Source organism: Neolamprologus brichardi, chromosome 9, assembly GCF_056152115.1.
Source record: "Neolamprologus brichardi isolate AB-2024 chromosome 9, ASM5615211v1, whole genome shotgun sequence".
Taxonomy (NCBI): domain Eukaryota; kingdom Metazoa; phylum Chordata; class Actinopteri; order Cichliformes; family Cichlidae; genus Neolamprologus; species Neolamprologus brichardi.
The window spans coordinates 10582766-10601237 of NC_142112.1; the positions used below are offsets into that span (position 1 = coordinate 10582766).

The 18472-nt window shown below is 43.7% G+C and overlaps 1 protein-coding gene across 1 annotated transcript; it reads right to left on the reverse strand.

Moving 5' to 3' along the window:
• Positions 1-1894: 1894 nt before the first annotated feature.
• spcs3 (signal peptidase complex subunit 3) lies at positions 1895-9615 on the reverse strand. Its single transcript, XM_087845908.1, has 5 exons — positions 9365-9615; positions 8939-9014; positions 8395-8469; positions 5640-5755; positions 1895-2113 (listed from the first exon to the last, which is right to left on the reverse strand). Exons 1-5 carry the CDS (start codon positions 9505-9507, stop codon positions 1981-1983), a joined length of 543 nt encoding a protein of 180 aa, XP_087702034.1. The 5' UTR covers positions 9508-9615; the 3' UTR covers positions 1895-1980.
• Positions 9616-18472: the final 8857 nt, after the last annotated feature.

Sequence of the window (18472 nt, forward strand, 5' to 3'; positions counted from 1 at the left end):
AAAACTCCCTTTTAACAGGAAGAAACCTCCGGCAGAACGAAGGACACACCCGACCCATCCTTCAAATTCGGGGAAAAGGAGGACGCATTTGTCGGCTGCATTCGGAGGAGTCTACGAATTTGGACAGCCTTCGGCGCGTCACTGTGACGTAATCGGTCTACAAATGCGTCCTCAGGAGGAAACAGCCCATGAATTTGGACACCGCTTTAGTTACAGCGCTTTCAGAGAGACATCTAAAAGTCTACTCTCCACTGCTGTGTAATCAATTATTGTAAATGTTATCAGGAAATGATCAGACAGGAGAGGGTTTTCAGAAATATTATAAGTCAGATCATGCATCACTACATGACCATATTTTTATATCTATAAAAAGAAAGCTGACACTTGTGAGACTTTATCAAAGGTGTGAGCGTCACAGCAGAGGCCTTTGTGTCAAAGTAACTGAGGATAAAACAGAAACACATGAAGGAGATTTTCCTGTTCTGGATTTTATAAAAATATTCTGCAGTCGATCGAAAACAAAAGAAAACCATGAATCAACATCTGAACGTTACCTGATGCTGCTGAAGTGAAACAGCAAAGTTACAGAGGTTTTAGAGACACAGCTGAGCGTTTGGCAATTTTGGATAATTTTAAAAAGTTTACATTTTATTGAACGGCAGAAATTCAATTCAATTCAATTTTATTTATATAGCGCCAAATCACAACAAATGTCGCCTCAAGGCGCTTCATAGATACAGAGGTTTTCTTTTCGGAAGTAAGTAAAAGGAAAAAACAGCGGCTGACAGCCTGTAAACAACGGTAGACTTGTGCGTAACAAGCAAGAGAATAATGAAGAAAACAGATTTTTAGACAGGAAACTGTTCTTGAAGTACAGAGAGAGAGAGAGCTGTGCATGAAGTGTGATTTGATCCTGGTGGAAACCTGCAGCTTCAGAAGCAGCACAAAAATGGCGTGAACACAAAGCTCGACCCGCTGAAACATCAGAATCAGCGAGCTGTCGGCTTTCAGCCCCGACCGTGTCCGTGTCCGTGCCGTCGGTGAGAAAGGCGACATCTCACTGATTCTGATCCGTCAGCGGGTCCTCGCTTTGTGTTTACGTCCTTTTTGCGCTGATTCGATCCGTTGGCGGAGTTTTGGGCAAAATAAATTTATATTAAAAAATTGAGGATTTTAATGAATCGATATCACGTTAGCCAAGCTAGAATCGATTTCAAACGATAAAACGATAATCAAAACCCAGCCTTAGTTGCTGGTGTCTCTAGCTTCACATGTCTGAGAACAGGATCACCAATTACCAGAGTTTGACCCCCAGCGGGTGTGTCGCCGAGTGGGGAAAAACGGTTAGACACATGAACGGGTTGGTGGTGTACCTGGGGCTTCAGTTTAAGACTATGCTTCCTCCTCACCGTTACCCAGCCGCCCTCTTTCCACAGCTGCTTGGGACCTGCCGGGGAACAGCTAGCGGGGCCTACGCTATCTTCAGCTACAGGGGCCTGGCTAGCTACAGGTGAATGACGGGTGCGAAGCCGAGTCTCCAGATCAGTAATCCTGGCCTCCAGAGCTGCAAATATGCTACATTTGTTACATACATCACTACTGATAAAGGAGGCCGAGGAGAAACTAAACATCTGACACAATGAGCAAGAAAGTGCAGAAGGGACAGGTGAAGTAGCCATGGTGCTAGTGAGTTGGTTACGAGCTAGCAGCTTTAAATACACACATCCACTGTATTAGCTATTGTATTTGTATTGTATTTATTGTATAGCTAGCAGCTTTACAATAAATGTACTGTATGAGCCAGAGCTGCTCCCTCAGACCAGACGGACACACAAAAACACACCGATGCTGACACTGTTTGCTCGTCAGAAAACAAGAGTTCTTCACAAACACACACGGTCCAACTTCAACTTTTATTACAAACCAAAAACAGTTACATCTCGTTTCAGCGGTCACAGTCAATGCTGGGTGTGTGCATCTCTAATAGCTCTTGGTGGTCTCGTAGCTCTCTGGGAAAGGTATGCTGACGTGTCCACTTCCAGCCACCAGGGGCAGGATTCCAGCGTTGGGAACTACATTCCAGGACAATGTCAGGGTGATGTTCTTATTGGCCCTGACGAGGAGAAATAATGACAATCAGCCAATCATGTTCAACGTGTGTGAAGAGCATGTGAAATAAGAGACGACAAAGGCTCCGGGAAAAACTGAACTGCATTATGGGAAACATAAATCACTCAGGATGTTTCAAATTTCATATGTATCGTTTTTCTAAACTCAAGACTGGGACTGGACTCTGTTTCCATTTCCATCACTAGCTGGTAGACCTGTCTCTACATCGGTCGGGCACTTTAAACATGGTCAGTCCTACCGTCTGTAATGTTTTGGGTTCAAATGTTTTTTCTTAAAGCTCCAACATTACAGCTTTATTATGAGCCATTGCTGCTAAACGCTACCTTTGATTCAGGTCAGTTTTATTTATTTAGTGCCAAACAGCATCACAGCTGTCGCCTCAACGTGCTTTATATTACAAGTTAAAGACCCTACAATAATACAGAAAAACAACAACAATCATATGAGCCCCTATGAGCAGCCCTTTGGTGACAGTGGGAAGGAAAAACCCCCTTTTAACAGGAAGAAACCTCCAGCAGAACCAGGCTCAGGGAGGGGCGGGGCCATCTGCTGTGAGTGAGAGAAGGAAGACAGAACGAAGAGACGCTGTGGACGAGAGCCAGAGATGAATAATAACTACGGATTAAATGCAGAGATGTATTAACACATAGTGAGTGAAGAAGAAGCAGTGCATCATGGGAATCCCCCAGCAGCTGAGGCCTATTAGTAAGTAAGGGAGGACTGAGGGTCGCCGTATCCAGCCCTGCTTATCATAAAAGAACATGTGTGAGGGACTGTGTGTGTCAGCTGAAGGTGGCAGGAAAACATGAATGGAAGTCCAAGTTAAAGCCGGTACAGTAAGTATGGGCTCACATTCCCAACTAGAACATTCAGGAGAAAGATGAGGAACAGGTGCTAAGATCTAAGCCCGTTAATGATCATGTCTTCAGAGCTCGATGCTGATGGTTTAATGCTGGATCTCCTCTGATGGTACAGCTGCAGCTAACGAGGACAGAGTCTGTGAGTCCACTTAGGTCTGAGTGATGAACGTGTCATCGGAGGTTCAGGCCTGCTCTTTGTGACCGTGTGGCGCCAAGAACAAGCAGACCTGGCCCCCTAACCCCTGTTGGTATTTAATGAGGCCCACCTACTACCAAAGACTAAGTGATGATGTGAGCTTGATCGGAGGAGCCTATCAGGTAACGTGTTTAGCATCAGGAAACACTGGTTACAGTTATGCTCAGAGAGACAAATAGAGGCCAGTGTAATGAACAGTTAATAATAATAATAATGAATTTTATTTATAAAGCGCCTTTCAAGATACCCGAGGACGCTACAATAGATAAAAACACATGATAGAACAATGACACAAAAGCACAGGATAAAAACAAACAGGTTCACAGTGAACATGCAGATTTGAACAGAAGGGTTTAGAGTTAAGATTTAAACTGGGGGAGAACCAGTGTTTGTTATATCTGGGAGCAGAGCAGCTGAAAGCTCTGCTTCCCATGGTGCTGAGGCGGGAAGAAGGTACAGCAAGCTGGATAGAAGAAGAAGATCGAAGTGAACGGGCAGAACAGGTGGTGGTTAACAGGTCAGAAAGGTAAGGAGGAGCGAGGTTATGAATGGCCTTGAAGGTGAGCAGAAGAAGTTTGAATATTATTCAGAATTTCACAGGGAGCCAGTGAAGTTCCTGAAGAACAGGTGATGTGCTGGTAGGAGGGGTTCTGGTGATAGGGCGGGCAGCGGAGCTTTGAACCAGCTGAAGCTTATGGAGGGATGTTTGGGGGAGACCATGCAAGAGAGTTGCTGTAGTCAATGCGGGAGGTAACAAGACTGTGGACAAGAATGGATGTAGACTGGGTGGAAAGAGAAGGAAGCAATCTGTTAATGTTGTGTAGATGGAAGTAGGCAGAACGGGTGAGATTATTGATGTGAGATTTAAGGGATAGTGAACTGTCTAGATGACACCAAGGCTCTTAACCTGAGGAGAAGGGAAAACTGAGGAGTTATCGATAGTGAGAGAGAAATGGTTCACCTTCAAAAGGTTGGATTTGGTACCAATAAGAAGGATCTCAGTTTTATCCTCATTGAGCTTCAGAAAATTAGAGATAAACCAGGATTTTAACTCCAATAGACATTCTGTAAGGGAGGAAGGTGGGAGAAGGAGTCAGGTCTGCAAGAGAGATACACGGGTGTCATCAGCAAGGAGGATGTATATTATAAAGAGAAGAGGGCCTAAGACTGAACCTTGTGGTACACCAGAGGTGACGGGTAATAGACGAGAGCGGAATGACTTCAGTTGAATAAACTGGGAACGGTCGAGGAGATATGATTGAAACCAGGCAAGCGGTGTGTCAGAGATGCCGAGAGAGGAAAGTCTGCTTAGAAGGACAGAGTGAGAGATGGTGTCGAAGGCTGATAGTGATGGGATTTCTGGCTCTTTTTAGAGAACAGTCTCTTTTGGCTCGGCTCACTAAAAAGACTGTTTACATTTTCAGCTTTTTCCTTTTAAACAAATTTAAAGTGAAACAACACAAAACACTGCAAACACAACACAATGAAATATAAATTAAAACATGAAAACAAAAAGAAGATGCACATTCTCTGTCATATGGACCTGCATGAATAAACTTTCTGAATCCTTTATCATCTGCAACTGAAAATAGTTGTGGATGATTACTATACCTTTCTAATGTGGCGTTGTTGTCCCTGACTCTCTTTCTCTCTCTCTCCCTCCCGCTCTGTTCCTGTGCTACTGAGTGTAACTACCGCCCCTCCCCCCTCTGCCCAGCGTAAAGCACAAGGCTCGCATGCGGAGTGAAGTGGAAACAAAGTGCGAGAGAGAGAGAGAAAAAAAACAACCCACGGCTCGCGATAAGGAGCCGGCTCGTGTTGTTCACGTCAAAGACCCGGCTCTAAGAGCCATTTCGTTCGCGACCGACACATCACTGAAGGCTGAGCTGAGATCCAAAAGGACGAGAATGGTGAGAAGACCAGAGTCAGCTCCGATTAGAAGATCGTTAGTGACTGTAAGTAGAGCAGTTTCTGTGCTGTGACATGAACGAAAACCAGACTGAAATCTCTCGTAGATATTATTATTATCCAGGTGTGAATGAAGTTGAGCTGAAACCACTTTTTCAAGTATTTTAGAGACGAAGGGCAGATTAGAAAACGGACGGAGGTTGTTAGAGTTGTTAGGATCTAAAGAAGGTATTTTCAGTATAGGAGTTACTGAAGCAATAAGGAGGGAACGATACCGGTGGTGAGTGAAGAGTAAATATAGCAGAGATGAGTGGGAGTAAGGAAGAGAGGCAGGATTTCACAAGCCCTGTGGGCATGGGGTCAAGATGACACGTGGCAGGCTTTGATCTGCATATAAACTCAGAAATATCAGATAAATCAGGAAGATGAAGAGTGGGAAACAGCTCAAAATAGAGAAAAGGTTCTGGAGAGGACGTAGACACATTTGAACTGAGTTGCTGGTGGATGTTATTGATTTTAGTAGTCCAGAACATCTGGTATCTCACCTCAGTCCGTTTCCATCGTCGAAGAAGAAGTACTTGGACTTCATGTCTCTGAGGTTCAGCTTGGTGTTCTCACCTCGGAGAACGATCTTATCCCACAGGACGACCTGGTTCAGAGACTGACACACACACACACACACACACACACACACACACACACACACACACACAGATTAATTATACTGCAGGACCTCCATCCATGGTCAGGCAGCGGTTCATCTACCAATCAGAAGGCTGGTGGTTAGATCCCCGCCTGCTCCGGGCTAAAATGTCCTTTGTGTGAATGCAGCCTGTGGTTAACGAGCACGATTGTGATTGTTAGGGCACTTCCTCTCATGCATGTAGGAGGACATAAAGCAGCCTGTGAGATGAATGCTGAATCTCCTCAGAATCACTGAATCAAAGTCTCATTTAACTGAATGTCTTTACAGTGTTGCTCACAGCTACAGCTAACCATGTAAAGCACTTTGTGCTACATCTTTGTATGAAAAGTGCTTTATAAATAAAGATTGATTGATACAGTCACAAATTTCCACTGACATATGACAATGTTGTGGGTACACTGTTACAGACACACCAGCCGATCCTATTACAGTTGTTAGGAGACTGAGCTGCACACACACGCTTACACACAGATCCTGCTGCTGTTTGCAGTTACACACCTTCAGGGAACTTCTGGAAACAGCTGGGAGACTTGGGCTCATCCTAATCCTGTCAAACTGATTAGATGAACTACTGATGTTGTTACACACACACTCTGCAAACTCCTTTCACGTACTCTCTTGCTCACTGTTACGTATCAAACCCAGGGCTCGCAAAATCGCTAGCCCGACGTTAGCTAGCGATTTTTCCAGTCAGGCTACCAAAATCCATCTCAGCCCTGCCCGTCGGCCTATCATAGGAAGGAAAAATATATGTCAATGCTTTTGCATTCTTTCAGAAATGTAGCTGGGTAATTATGTCATTGGCATTGGTGAGCCACTGTCAATATGTGACATATTGAAATCGTTTGAATTTGCGCTTGTTTTTTGCTTTCACTTTGCAATCGCGTGAACTGTGTATAGAGAGCGACAGCACTGATTGGTGAGTGATGATAATTTGCACCAATTCCTCTGACATCGTCTTATCAATCGTTAGCTTACTATGCAAACATGACAAGTGAAATCTCCCGCAGCTTAAACATGTGAGAGGTTGATCGCGCAGAGAATCGCTGAGCGTTATGTGAGTGCGTGTGTAAAAGCAGCAGGATATATATTTTAGTTCTGCTGAGCCAAATAAGACAGGTCAGGGTGAAGAAGTGACAGCCAGAGAAAAGCTTACCACAAAACAGAAAAGTTATGACAAATCAGACTATAAGGCAAAAAGAAAGTGCAGCTTTATGGTTTCATGGACAAAAGAATTTCTGTGGCTGCAATATGACGAGCTGAATAACCAGGTCTACACATAAGTCATCCGCAGGTGCGCATTCGCTGTCAAAATAAAAAACGTGCACAAGATAAGAAGTTGCAACGCGTGTTTGCGTACATAAGATTTTCTGGAGGAGGACAGACATTTGTTTAGAACTCTTAAAGATGTCGAAGAAGCTCCTTTAAGCAATTACTTTGGTGTTCCTCCACCTCCAAAGAAATGTCAGGAGTCCGAACCACAAAAGAAGCGCGTATTCTCGGAAAAGTGGTTGCAGGAGGTGAGCTGGCTTCAAACAAATGATGAACGCACAGGGATGTGGTGCAGAATGTGCCGTGAAAATCCCACTCTAGGACAAAAACAGCCTTTATATGGACGCAAACGCACGCTGCAACTTCTTATCTGGTGCGCGTCTTTTATTTTGACAGCGAATGCGCACATGCGGACCACTTATGTGCACCCGTGTAAATAACATAATGTTCTGCCGGGTGTGTTGTTGGTTTTCCCTCGATTTCTGAGTCGACAAGCGCCTTTGTTACTGGGACCAGTAATTTTAAGAAAGGCCCCCATTAGAACCCATGAGAAATGCAAGAAATGCATTATTGCTCAGTCTGCAAATAACAAACTAAAAATAAACCTGTAAAATCTGTTTAGAACAGCTACTATGTTGCAAAGAGTGAACTACCACAGGCACAATGTAGCAGTCTTTGCAAACTTCAAAAAGCAAACGGCCTCGATCTTGGTCCCACTTGCTTCTTACCCGTGACTCCAGTGGAAATTTCAGATTCAGGATCTGACACAGACTGATTCATGTTCACAGTTCTTACAAGTTCATAGAAATTTCTGTTCAATTAGAACCAAGTATTTGAGTTGATGATTGTAATTTTTATACAATGTTGTAATTTGTGCTTCATCAATTTTTTGATTGTTTTGTTTCCGTTACAATATTATACTTTAATGTATAATATTGTAACGGAAACAAAACATAATCAAAAAAATGCTCTCTTTTTTATTCGGGCTACTTAAATTTATTTTGGGCTACCAAAAACAGAAGAGTCCCTGCCCGAAGGGCTACCAGGGACTTTGAAATTTTGCGCGCCCTGAAACCACCGTCGGTGATCTGTATGGACCGCTGTCACTGACTTGTGCAAAAAGCCTCATGTTCAGCATTCTCATAACAACGTGATGAAGATGAAGACGAGTGACTGAATGCTTAAAGTGATCCATCAGAGTGCTGGCGTGCACACATCAGACCTGCGCACAGACATGATGTGATGCTCTGATGAGCCATATGTAGCGTGCTTCATGCCTGCTTCTTACTGAAAGGTGGCCGTGTGTGTGCATTAGGACTTACATTGCTCTTTGTGCCATACTCAGCAGACAGATAGAGAAACAGCTGCTTCACGTTCCAGTCAAAAATTGGCTGCAAATGTGAGAAAAGTTAAGGACCATCAACAGAACCGCGAGAGGAAAACAAAAATGAATCCGAGCATCTTCACTGCATTGTCAGTGCCTAAAACAATGGTGTACATCGCCATGGTAACCAGGGATAATCTGGTGTTAACGCGACTTGAACTCAAATGTGAATGATTGAGCAGAGAGCGTGCAGGGTTATTTTGGTTTAATCAATGTAATGACTGTATAATTACAAGCCTTTGGCTGGAATCTGTCAGACCTACTGGCGTTCATTTAGTAACACAACACACACAGCTGCTTCAAACTGTTCTTCTGTCTCAGGATGTAGTTTTTAAAGAAGACGACAAGTCTACAAAGAACTGAATGAATGCACAATCATGAGCAGCCACACAGTGCACTCTTATTGCAAAGATTGTCTGAAGCAGCTGCAACACGTGGCAAGAAGAAAAGATCAAACACAGCAATGCTTTAATAGGAAGGATATCAGCTGAAAGGTCAAAGGTGATGAAACCCAGGTCACTTCGTTCTCGGGGTCCAGTGAAGTCATCAACGTTCTTCCTGTGAGAGAGAGAGAAGTTACAAACGTTGGGACGGACGCATGCAAAGGTGAAGGAAACGACTGCTGTTCCTCACATGACCCTAAATGCTTCTGTGTTTACCTCTGTACTACAGATATGTACTGTACAGCTGTGTAGTATAGTACAGAGCTGTACTGTACCACAGCTCTGAACTACCGCTCTGCACCCCTTCCAGGCACAGTGAGTATCCCGAGGCTGAGGATGCTGTCCAGGCTCAGGACCGCAGGCCACAGAGCGGCTCCCACCAAACAGCTAGCATGTAAACCAGCCTGCAGCCTCCACTACACGGAACAAAGCCACGATAGACAGCTGTTGAAAGCAGAGACTTACAGCATGACTTTAGAGACGTGGATGTCCACAGGAACTCTCCTGTCTTTAAACGCTGTGGTGATGAAGCAGCCGAAAGTCAGAGCCGCCATGACGCTCAGGGAGAAGGCAAACAGCGAGTTAGCTCTCGACAGGACCGTGTTCATATTGGGATTCAGCAAGTACCACACGGACACTAATTCAAACGACAGCCTTGTTCCAAGCCCTGCAGCGGATGTACAGTTAGCGCAAACCGGAAACGTGAAGTTTGCGTGGAATAAACACATACTTCCGGTTAAGGCCTTTCAAAATAAAGCAATTTTGAAGCGTTTTCGGCCAGAAGACCATTTTAAAAGAATCACAGTCTATCTGAAGCAGCATAGGTGTGTAGTCCAACATGACTACATTAAACATGGATCAGTGTTTGTGACTCTCGGCCGGGTTTAAACATGTGCACATCTGTGCTCGCTCACCGCGCGGCGGCAGGAACCGGAAGGAGCTTTGGAAGGATGAGTAAGCGGAAGCTCTCGCTTCCTCATTCAAAACGTTCCGTCGGTTTAAAATGAGGCAGATGAACTGTAACCTCTGTAACACACACACAACAGAAACTCCTCTATTCCTCGCTGGCTCCAAATCTCTCAGTGGAAATATCAGTGGTTCGCTATCTGTCACCATCAAAACACAAATCCCGCGAATGATTCGCTTCCTTAAAAACCATTGAATCAGACACCGGAGCAGTTAGGCTCTAAACGAAGCTTCGGACGTCACTGATCACGTGACTCTGGCCAAACGAATCAAGCTTCGACACAGCGCTTCTGAAGCAGTGTGTTCATTTGTGTGACACACGCACTGGAGCGTCAGGCTGTTGGTCCGCACAAGTATAGTAGCATGCCAATTTTTTCTGTCCCCTCACGAAGATGTCTCAACATGTACACACACACACCACATACAATACAAAGACAGACTTTCAACAAAGACAATAACTTTTTTCCTTTTTTCCATTCTCTTAAACCTTGATTGAAATGATTGATGTGGATGTTTATAATCACATCAATCATTCTCATTTCTGATGTGGTTAAATTTACAGGTTTTTCATGTGAAAGGAGGCAGACATTTTTTTGCAGACCTACGATCTATAAGAAGGTTCTTCCATTGTACAACATTTATACTTGTTTTTGATTTACAACACCAAAATGTGAACTTTTTGGCAATAGTAAGGTCTGGTCTTTCCCATCTACCCCATCAGACAGTCCCGTCCTACAATGCAAGAATAAATCTGTGTGCAATGAAGGAAAATCTCAAATAAATATTGTTTTTGCCTTTCACACCCTCAGCTCCGAGTAATGTACACTGCTCAGTGAGTAAGCAAGAGAAGAGTCAAAGAGTCAAATGCTTCTGAGGTGTCTCCCACTGGGACTTCAAGTCCACATGAGCACAGATGTTCCTGCACACTGTCCCAGCCACTTCTGAGTGTACACTGTCCTGGCATGCCTCTTACATCCTGCTGCTATGTATTAGATAGTCTCCAAGGCACTTTTGCACAGCCTGCAGCTTGGGTTCTGTCTGCCATGATCAGCGCCTCTGTGCTTGGCCTTTATAGCTACTTCCTTGTTGCCATCCACTTCCTGTATCTGTCATGGTGCATCACATGCATGGGCTCGGTCATCCATGACAGTTCCTTGTCTTATTCATTATTACAGTAGCAGTAGTAGTCCTCAGCTGCCTGAGGCACTCTGGGAGGGGGGCATATTCCTGATACACTCGTGGATATGCCGTGTTTTGTACAGGATCTTGGCTGTAACACTCGCCATCCCCATTTCCTCCTCGTAGAGCTTCAGTGTGTTGAACTTCAGGTGGGGCCTCCTTCCAGTCGGACATGCCCAGAACACCTAAACTCCTAATCAGATGTAGGAACTACCTCAACTGGCTCCTTTTAATGTGGAAGCGTAGCAGCTGTGTGGAAGACAGAACTCCTCATCCAATCCCTAAGGGAGAGCCTCCCTTCAGAGACAACTCACTACCCAGTGCTCGTGACTGTTAGTGAGAGTAGGGCCATATGTTGCCAAAAGTACTCACTTTATAGAGCTTTCTTTCTGCGCAGTCGTGTCTTTCACTCTAGAGAACATATCTGTCTCTGTCACTGTTACTGACAGCGTTGCTTACACCACTGCCTCTGATGTTTTGATTCTACTTGGTGATGCATGACTTGGATCAGTGTGCACTGTTCCTAAGGTAATCTGAAGATGAAGTGTGGAGATCTGTAGTGACTGACTCTGCACAAAGTTGATGAACTTTGCACAATGTGCGCCTCAGCATCCACTGACTCCACTGTGATTTTGATGATGAGATGAGATAGCCTTTATTTGTCAGTTGCAGATCTTTTGCCCACAACCGAGATGACAGACCTTGCCGACCGTACATACAATACAAACATCACATTGGGGAGACAGGTCAGGCTAGGTAGCGAGGATAAAAACATCGAAATGTGTAACACAGAAGGATAATACAGGAATGCACAGATATCAACACACCATAGCACAATAAACACAGACAGCAACATGGGAAAGAGTTCCAGTGTGTACATCTGATCTGGGACCGCTGCAATCTTCGACTGCGCCTCCAACTGACCCGATGTCCACATCAGAGGGGAGGTAAGCGTTGGAGGTGGCGTTGGATCCGGGGTAGGGAGGGTGATGCGTCAGTGAGTGCTTATCAGTATCAATATTAGTTTTCTACTTTTGGCTCTCGGAGGAGGCGGACGCACTTTTTCTCCTCTCCCTTATCTTCCCTGCTTATGTCCTTGTCTAGTCTCGTCTTTTGTATTACTTTCCCTGGATCACTCTCTCACAGTCTGTTTCTAAAACCTAAAGAGAATTATGGATTTGATCAACTGGTCTCTGAATGCTATTGACACCCTTTTCTCAACGAGAAGTCTGAGCTCGGGAGAGCCCAAGTACCCTGGAGGGACTTTCCCTGCCGGATACACGGTGGACGGGTGGCAGACATGGAGGGTCGTGTGCCTGGCGGGACTGTCGATCGAGGACGCTGAAGATATCTACCTTTATGCCTACCACTCTGCGGCTGAGTTGCTGTCGTTCACGTCCACTTTGTCCTCTCACAGCACCACGCTGGGACTTCACTGAGCTCCTGAGAGTGACTCATTCTTTCACAAATGTTTGTAGAAGCAGTCTGCATGCACAGGTGCCTGATTTTATACACCTGTGGTCATGGAAGTGATGGAACACCTGAATTCAATGATGTGGCTGGCTAAATGAATACTTTTGGTAATATAGTGTATTGTCTCGAGGAATTCTGGATTGAGACAATATTTTAGTGCTGCATATCTTTAAAAAGGTCCTCTATGCTGGTGCATTCTGGGGCAGCAGGTTAAGGGTCACAGACGCCAACAGACTCAATAAAGATCTGCAAGTCCAGTAATGTTGTGGGGATGTTGTCCAAGATAAGGACAATGTTAGACAACACCTCCCACCCACTCCATGAGGTCCTGGCCACAGGACACGCTCAGTGAGAGACTGAGATTACCCATAACGCACCACTGATTGGCAGTAAATCATTCCTGTGGATATCTCTGTACCTCTCCAAAAGTTGATTCTGTTCATCTGGACGTAGCGTTTTGTGGGAGAAACGTTTCGTCACTCATCCAAGTGACTTCTTCAGTCTCAGCTGACTGCAGGTTTCAATCTTATAAACAGTAATGGGGGACATCTAAAAGCTGGCGTGTACCGTAAACCTACACATACGGATCAGTATTTAAGGTTTGACTCTCATCATCCACTGGAGCACAAACTGGGTGTGATCAGGACGCTACAACACAGAGCGAACACCATCCCCACTGACACAGCAGCCAGGGAGGCAGAGGAACATCAAGGCTCTGAGTAAATGTGGTTATCCCAGCTGGACTTTTGTCAAAGCTGGGAAGGCTCCTAAAGAAAGCTCCAGCTGATCCAGGAGAGAAGGACAACCGCTGCCCGAGCGAAAACCTGTAGTGATCCCGTACGTGTCAGGAGTATCGGAGCATGTTGTGAAATCTGTTTGTTGTCCTAGTAAGGCTACCATGGTTGCAGCCACTAGAGGTCGCTATAATACTGGTGTGTATATGTGTTCTTCTGAAATTGATGTAGCCACGTACACTGCTGCTACAATTCAATAAAAGCGGTTCGTGAGAGAACCCTGCGTCTTATTGCCTCCGATCATCACAGAGCAGTTGAGACGCATTTTTTCTAAACACCGCGTCTCAACACAGAAGAGCCACCTCGTCAGGCCAGGACTCTGCAGTCTATTCACACCTACAGGCCAGTGGACACTCTTTCAATGATGAGGATGTAACATCCTGGACAGGGAGGAACGCTGGTTTGAGGGCGGAGTCAAGGAGGGAAAGACCATCTCTAAATCGAGGAGGGGGCCTAAGGGTACATCTGTCACCATCTTACAATGCTGTGATTGCAGCCATTCTCCAGCTCTGTGAATGGTACTCATGGACATTGATCAGTGGTTATTGATCAGTGGTTGTTGATCAATGGTCATGAGAATTTGCATAATTATGATGAAGGAACTGACCTCCCAGCTCATTGTTCCTTCAGTGGGCTGGTTTCAGTCATTATGCAAATGTCTGTTTATAAGATTGAAACCTGCAGTCAGCTGAGACTGAAGACGTCACCTGATGATGACGAAACGTTTCTCCCACGAAACGCTACATCCAGATGATCAGAATCAACTTTTGGAGATTTACTTTCCTGGATGATTGAGATGCATCAAGACATATCTCTGTACCACTCCTCCATCTAATGCACAGCACACAGTGCAGCAGTCACAACCTTCTGCACGCGCTCCACAGTGAAAATAACAAAGTTTTTTAGTATGTTGTAACCAGTGTTGGGGAGTAATGGAATACATGTACCGCCGTTACGTATTTAAAATACAAAATATGAGTAACTGTATTCCGTTACAGTTACCGTTTAAAAAGGTGGTATAATGTGTTCTCAGCCTGTTATAATTCTAGACAAAGGGGAGTAGCAATTCTAATACATAAAAATATTAATTTCACAGTACTCGATACAGTTATAGATCCAGAGGGCAGATTCTTAATCATTAAACTATCTATACTTGATAAAAAGCTATGTATTGTAAGTGAATATGGTCCAAATGTTGATGATCCCTCATTCTTTCACGTTTTTTTCAGTGCACTCTCTGAACACTTAGATGGCACACTTGTTCTTGGAGGCGACCTCAACCTTGGACTAAAGGAAGAAATGGATAGGCTCAATACAGCAGGAACTCAGCGTAATTGGCAGTCCACAAATATAATCAAACAGTATATGAGCGACTTTGGTCTTTGCGATGCATGGTGCTCCCTTCACCCCACCAGTAAGGAATATACTTTTTTTTCACATGTCCATCACTCCTACTCTCGTCTGGATTATTTTTTGGTCAGCAGCTCACTGCTGAGCGACATTTCAGACACTGAGATTCACCCTATAGCTGTCAGCGATCATGCTCCTGTATCTTTAACACTAATACACAAGAATAATACTACGCCAAGTAAAAACTGGAGATTTAATACATCACTGCTCAAAGACGAAGAGTTTATCAAATATTTTAAAAAAGAGTGGACTCTATATTTAGGCTTTAATGACATTCCTGGAACATCAGCATCTGTCCTCTGGGAAGCAGGGAAAGCTGTGATGAGAGGTAAAATAATTTCTTTCTCATCACATAAGAAGAAAGAAGAAAACAAAAATATTCAGGAATTAGAAAAAACCATCAAATCCTTAGAAGAAGCCTACGTGTCCCACCAAGATCAAGAAATATTAAACAAAATACGCAAAACAAATCTAGAATTAAATGAAATTATTAATAAAAAGACTAAATTCTTAGTACAAAGACTTCGCCTGCAAAATTATGAACATGGTAACAAATCCGGACAATTTCTTGCTAACCAGTTAAAAATCAATAAAGAACAAATAACTATATGTGCTGTTAAAGATTTATCTGGGAATACAATATATGATCTTAAAAAAATAAACACATTTTTTAGGGATTTCTACGAAACTTTATATACACCACAAATAAACCCATCTAAAACTGTGTCTCAATCTTGCGTTTCATAATGACGTGAAGAAATATTTTTAAAAATGATTTAATATGAAGGCAGAACACTACCCTAAAAAATGTAGCCTCGCGGGCAGTGTAGTCCAAGCTGCAGGGACTGCCATACCAGTTATTTGTCTGTGAGCGCGAGGAGGGAGAAAAATGAGAGTGGAAAAGTACGAGCTGTCACCGAGAAACAGGAGATGGAAGCATGTAAATATAATAATAACCACTGCAGCCAAGAAGAGAGCCTGACGAGCCCAGTTATAAGTACGCTATTAAGACTCGACTGTACACCGTGTTCGTGTTTTCCTCTGAAACAATAAGCTCTGTTGGAGCAGCCTTTCAACGCCTCTCTCTGTCTTTCACCTCTCTCTGGCTACGTCCACACGTACACGGGTATTTTTGAAAACGGAGATTTTCCGTTTTGGTTTTAAAAAATAATCCCGTCCACACGTAAAGGCAGAAATGAAGGAAAACGCTGCTAGGAACATGCCAAAGCAGCAGGTGGCGCTATATTCCTAACCGTGTAGAAATGTTGGCCAATCAGAAGTCTAGAAGCCTCGGTGGGAAGAAGTAAACAAAGCTGGGGCATAGAAGCAGAACCGAGTCGTATGTGTGGAGGGACAGTAACTGTGTGTGTATATGTAAGCATGTAAACACTGCAGAGAAGTAACAATAACAGTATTGTAGAAATTCATTTCACCGAAACAATAACGTGGCGCACAGTGTGACGTCAAAAAAGGCGCACACCTTTGACGCTGCATTTTCTGCGTTTTCTCCATTTTTCTCGTCCACACTTAAATGCAAAAACTGAGTTTTCAAAAATATCCACCCTGGCCAGAGTTTTTAAAAATCTCCGTTTTCAGTGACCGAAAATGCCGTTTACGTGTGAACGAAAGGTGCAAACGCATAGAAAAATCTGCGTTTTCAAAAATACCCGGGTACGTGTGGACGTAGCCTCTGTCTCTCGCAAGCAAAGTTGACCCAGACAACAAAGTAAAGCTATTTTTTGGCCACGAGCCCGACACAGAACCCACCGTATTAGCCAGAGGTCCCTTTACTACGGTTCGGAGCCGCGGACCTTCAGTAACAGTAATAAATCACAGCAATAGTACATTCATGTAGTTGTAAACAGCATGATAATATATTAAGTAATCCAAAGTATTCAGAATACGTTACTCTCATTGAGTAACGTAACGGAATACGTTACAGAATACATTTTGGGGCATGTAATCTGTAATCTGTAATGGAATACATTTTAAAAGTAACCTTCCCAACACTTGTTGTAACACTGTAATATATTGTATTGTTTACTTTAGTTCAGTCTGTTACTGTTCTTATTGTCTCGGAGCCACTGTTACCACATCATTTCTTTAGGGATTAATACAGTATTGTGACTGTGACCAAGCAATAATGACACAGTGGGTGAAAAAATGCGCACACTGTGAAAGTGGAATTAGAGAGAAACAAATGACACCAAGGCTGGAGCTTATGGCCTTTCAGTCAGATCAGTCTGGAGTAGTGATGTGTCGGTCGCGAACGAAACGGCTCTCAGAGCCAGTTCTTTGACGTGAACGACGCGAGCCGGCTACTTATTGGGAGCCGTGGGTTTTTTTTCTTTTTCTCTCACACTCTCTCTCGCACTTTTTTCCGCTTCACTCTGCACGCGAGCCTTGTGCTTTGCGCTGGGATGAGGGGGGAGGGGCGGTAGTTAGGGAGGGAGAGACAGAGAAAGAGAGCCAGGGACAACAAAGTCATATTAGAAAGGTATAGTAATCATCCACAACTATTTTCAGTTGCAGATGATAAAGGATTCAGAAAGTTTATTCATATTCATGCAGGTCCATATGACAGAGAATATGTCTTCTTTTTGTTTTCATATTTTAATTTATATTTAATTGTGTTGTGGTTTGCGTGTGTTTTGTGTTGTTTCACTTTAAATTTGTAAAAGGAAAAAGCTGAAAATTTAAATAGTTAAAAGTTGAAATGTGAATAGTTTGTTTTTTGTATTATATGATTTATTTATTACATTTTATGTGGAGTGAATAAATAAAAGTATATTTACGGTGGCACCTAGAGACAAAGCAACTCACTGAAAAGCCTTCAGTTAATCCAAAATGCTGCAGCAAGAGTACTGACAGGAACTAGAAAGAGAGAGCATATTTCTCCTGTTTTGGCTTCCCTTCATTGGCTTCCTGTTAAATCCAGAATTGAATTCAAAATCCTTCTCCTCACATACAAGGTCTTAAATAATCAGGCCCCATCTTATCTTAATGACCTTGTAGTACCATATCACCCTATTAGAGCACTTCGCTCCCGCTCTGCAGGCCTACTTGTGTTCCTAGAGTATTTAAAAGTAGAATGGGAGGGAGAGCCTTCAGTTTTCAGGCCCCTCTTCTGTGGAACCAGCTTCCAGTTTGGATTCGGGAGACAGACACTATCTCTACTTTTAAGATTAGGCTTAAAACTTTCCTTTTTGCTAAAGCATATAGTTAGGGCTGGACCAGGTGACCCTGAATCCTCCCTTAGTTATGCTGCAATAGATGTAGGCTGCCGGGGGATTCCCATGATGCATTGAGTTTTTCCTTTCCAGTCACCTTTCTCACTCACTATGTGTTAATAGACCTCTCTGTATTGAATCATATCTGTTATTAACCTCTGTCTCTCTTCCACAGCATGTCTTTATCCTGTCTTCCTTCTCTCACCCCAACCGGTCGCAGCAGATGGCCCCGCCCCTCCCTGAGCCTGGTTCTGCCGGAGGTTTCTTCCTGTTAAAAGGGAGTTTTTCCTTCCCACTGTCGCCAAAGTGCTTGCTCATAGGGGGTCATATGATTGTTGGGCTTTTCTCTGTATCTATGAAGCGCCTTGAGGCGACATTTGTTGTGATTTGGCGCTATATAAATAAAATTGAATTGAATTGAATTGAATTGAAAGCATGTACAAACTTCAAAACAGTTACGAACTCTGAAGCACGTAAAAACACATAAAAACACAACAGAAGTGCTCCAGGATGCTAGGCGC

Coding starts and splice junctions, on each gene's coding strand:
- spcs3 (XM_087845908.1), bottom strand. CDS start 9,507: ATGAACACGGTCCTGTCGAGAGCTAACTCGCTGTTTGCCTTCTCCCTG. Junction 9,015..9,364: donor CACGTCTCTAAAGTCATGCT/GTAAGTCTCTGC, acceptor TCTCTCTCACAG/GAAGAACGTTGATGACTTCA. Junction 8,470..8,938: donor CCTTTGACCTTTCAGCTGAT/ATCCTTCCTATT, acceptor CTTTTCTCACAT/TTGCAGCCAATTTTTGACTG.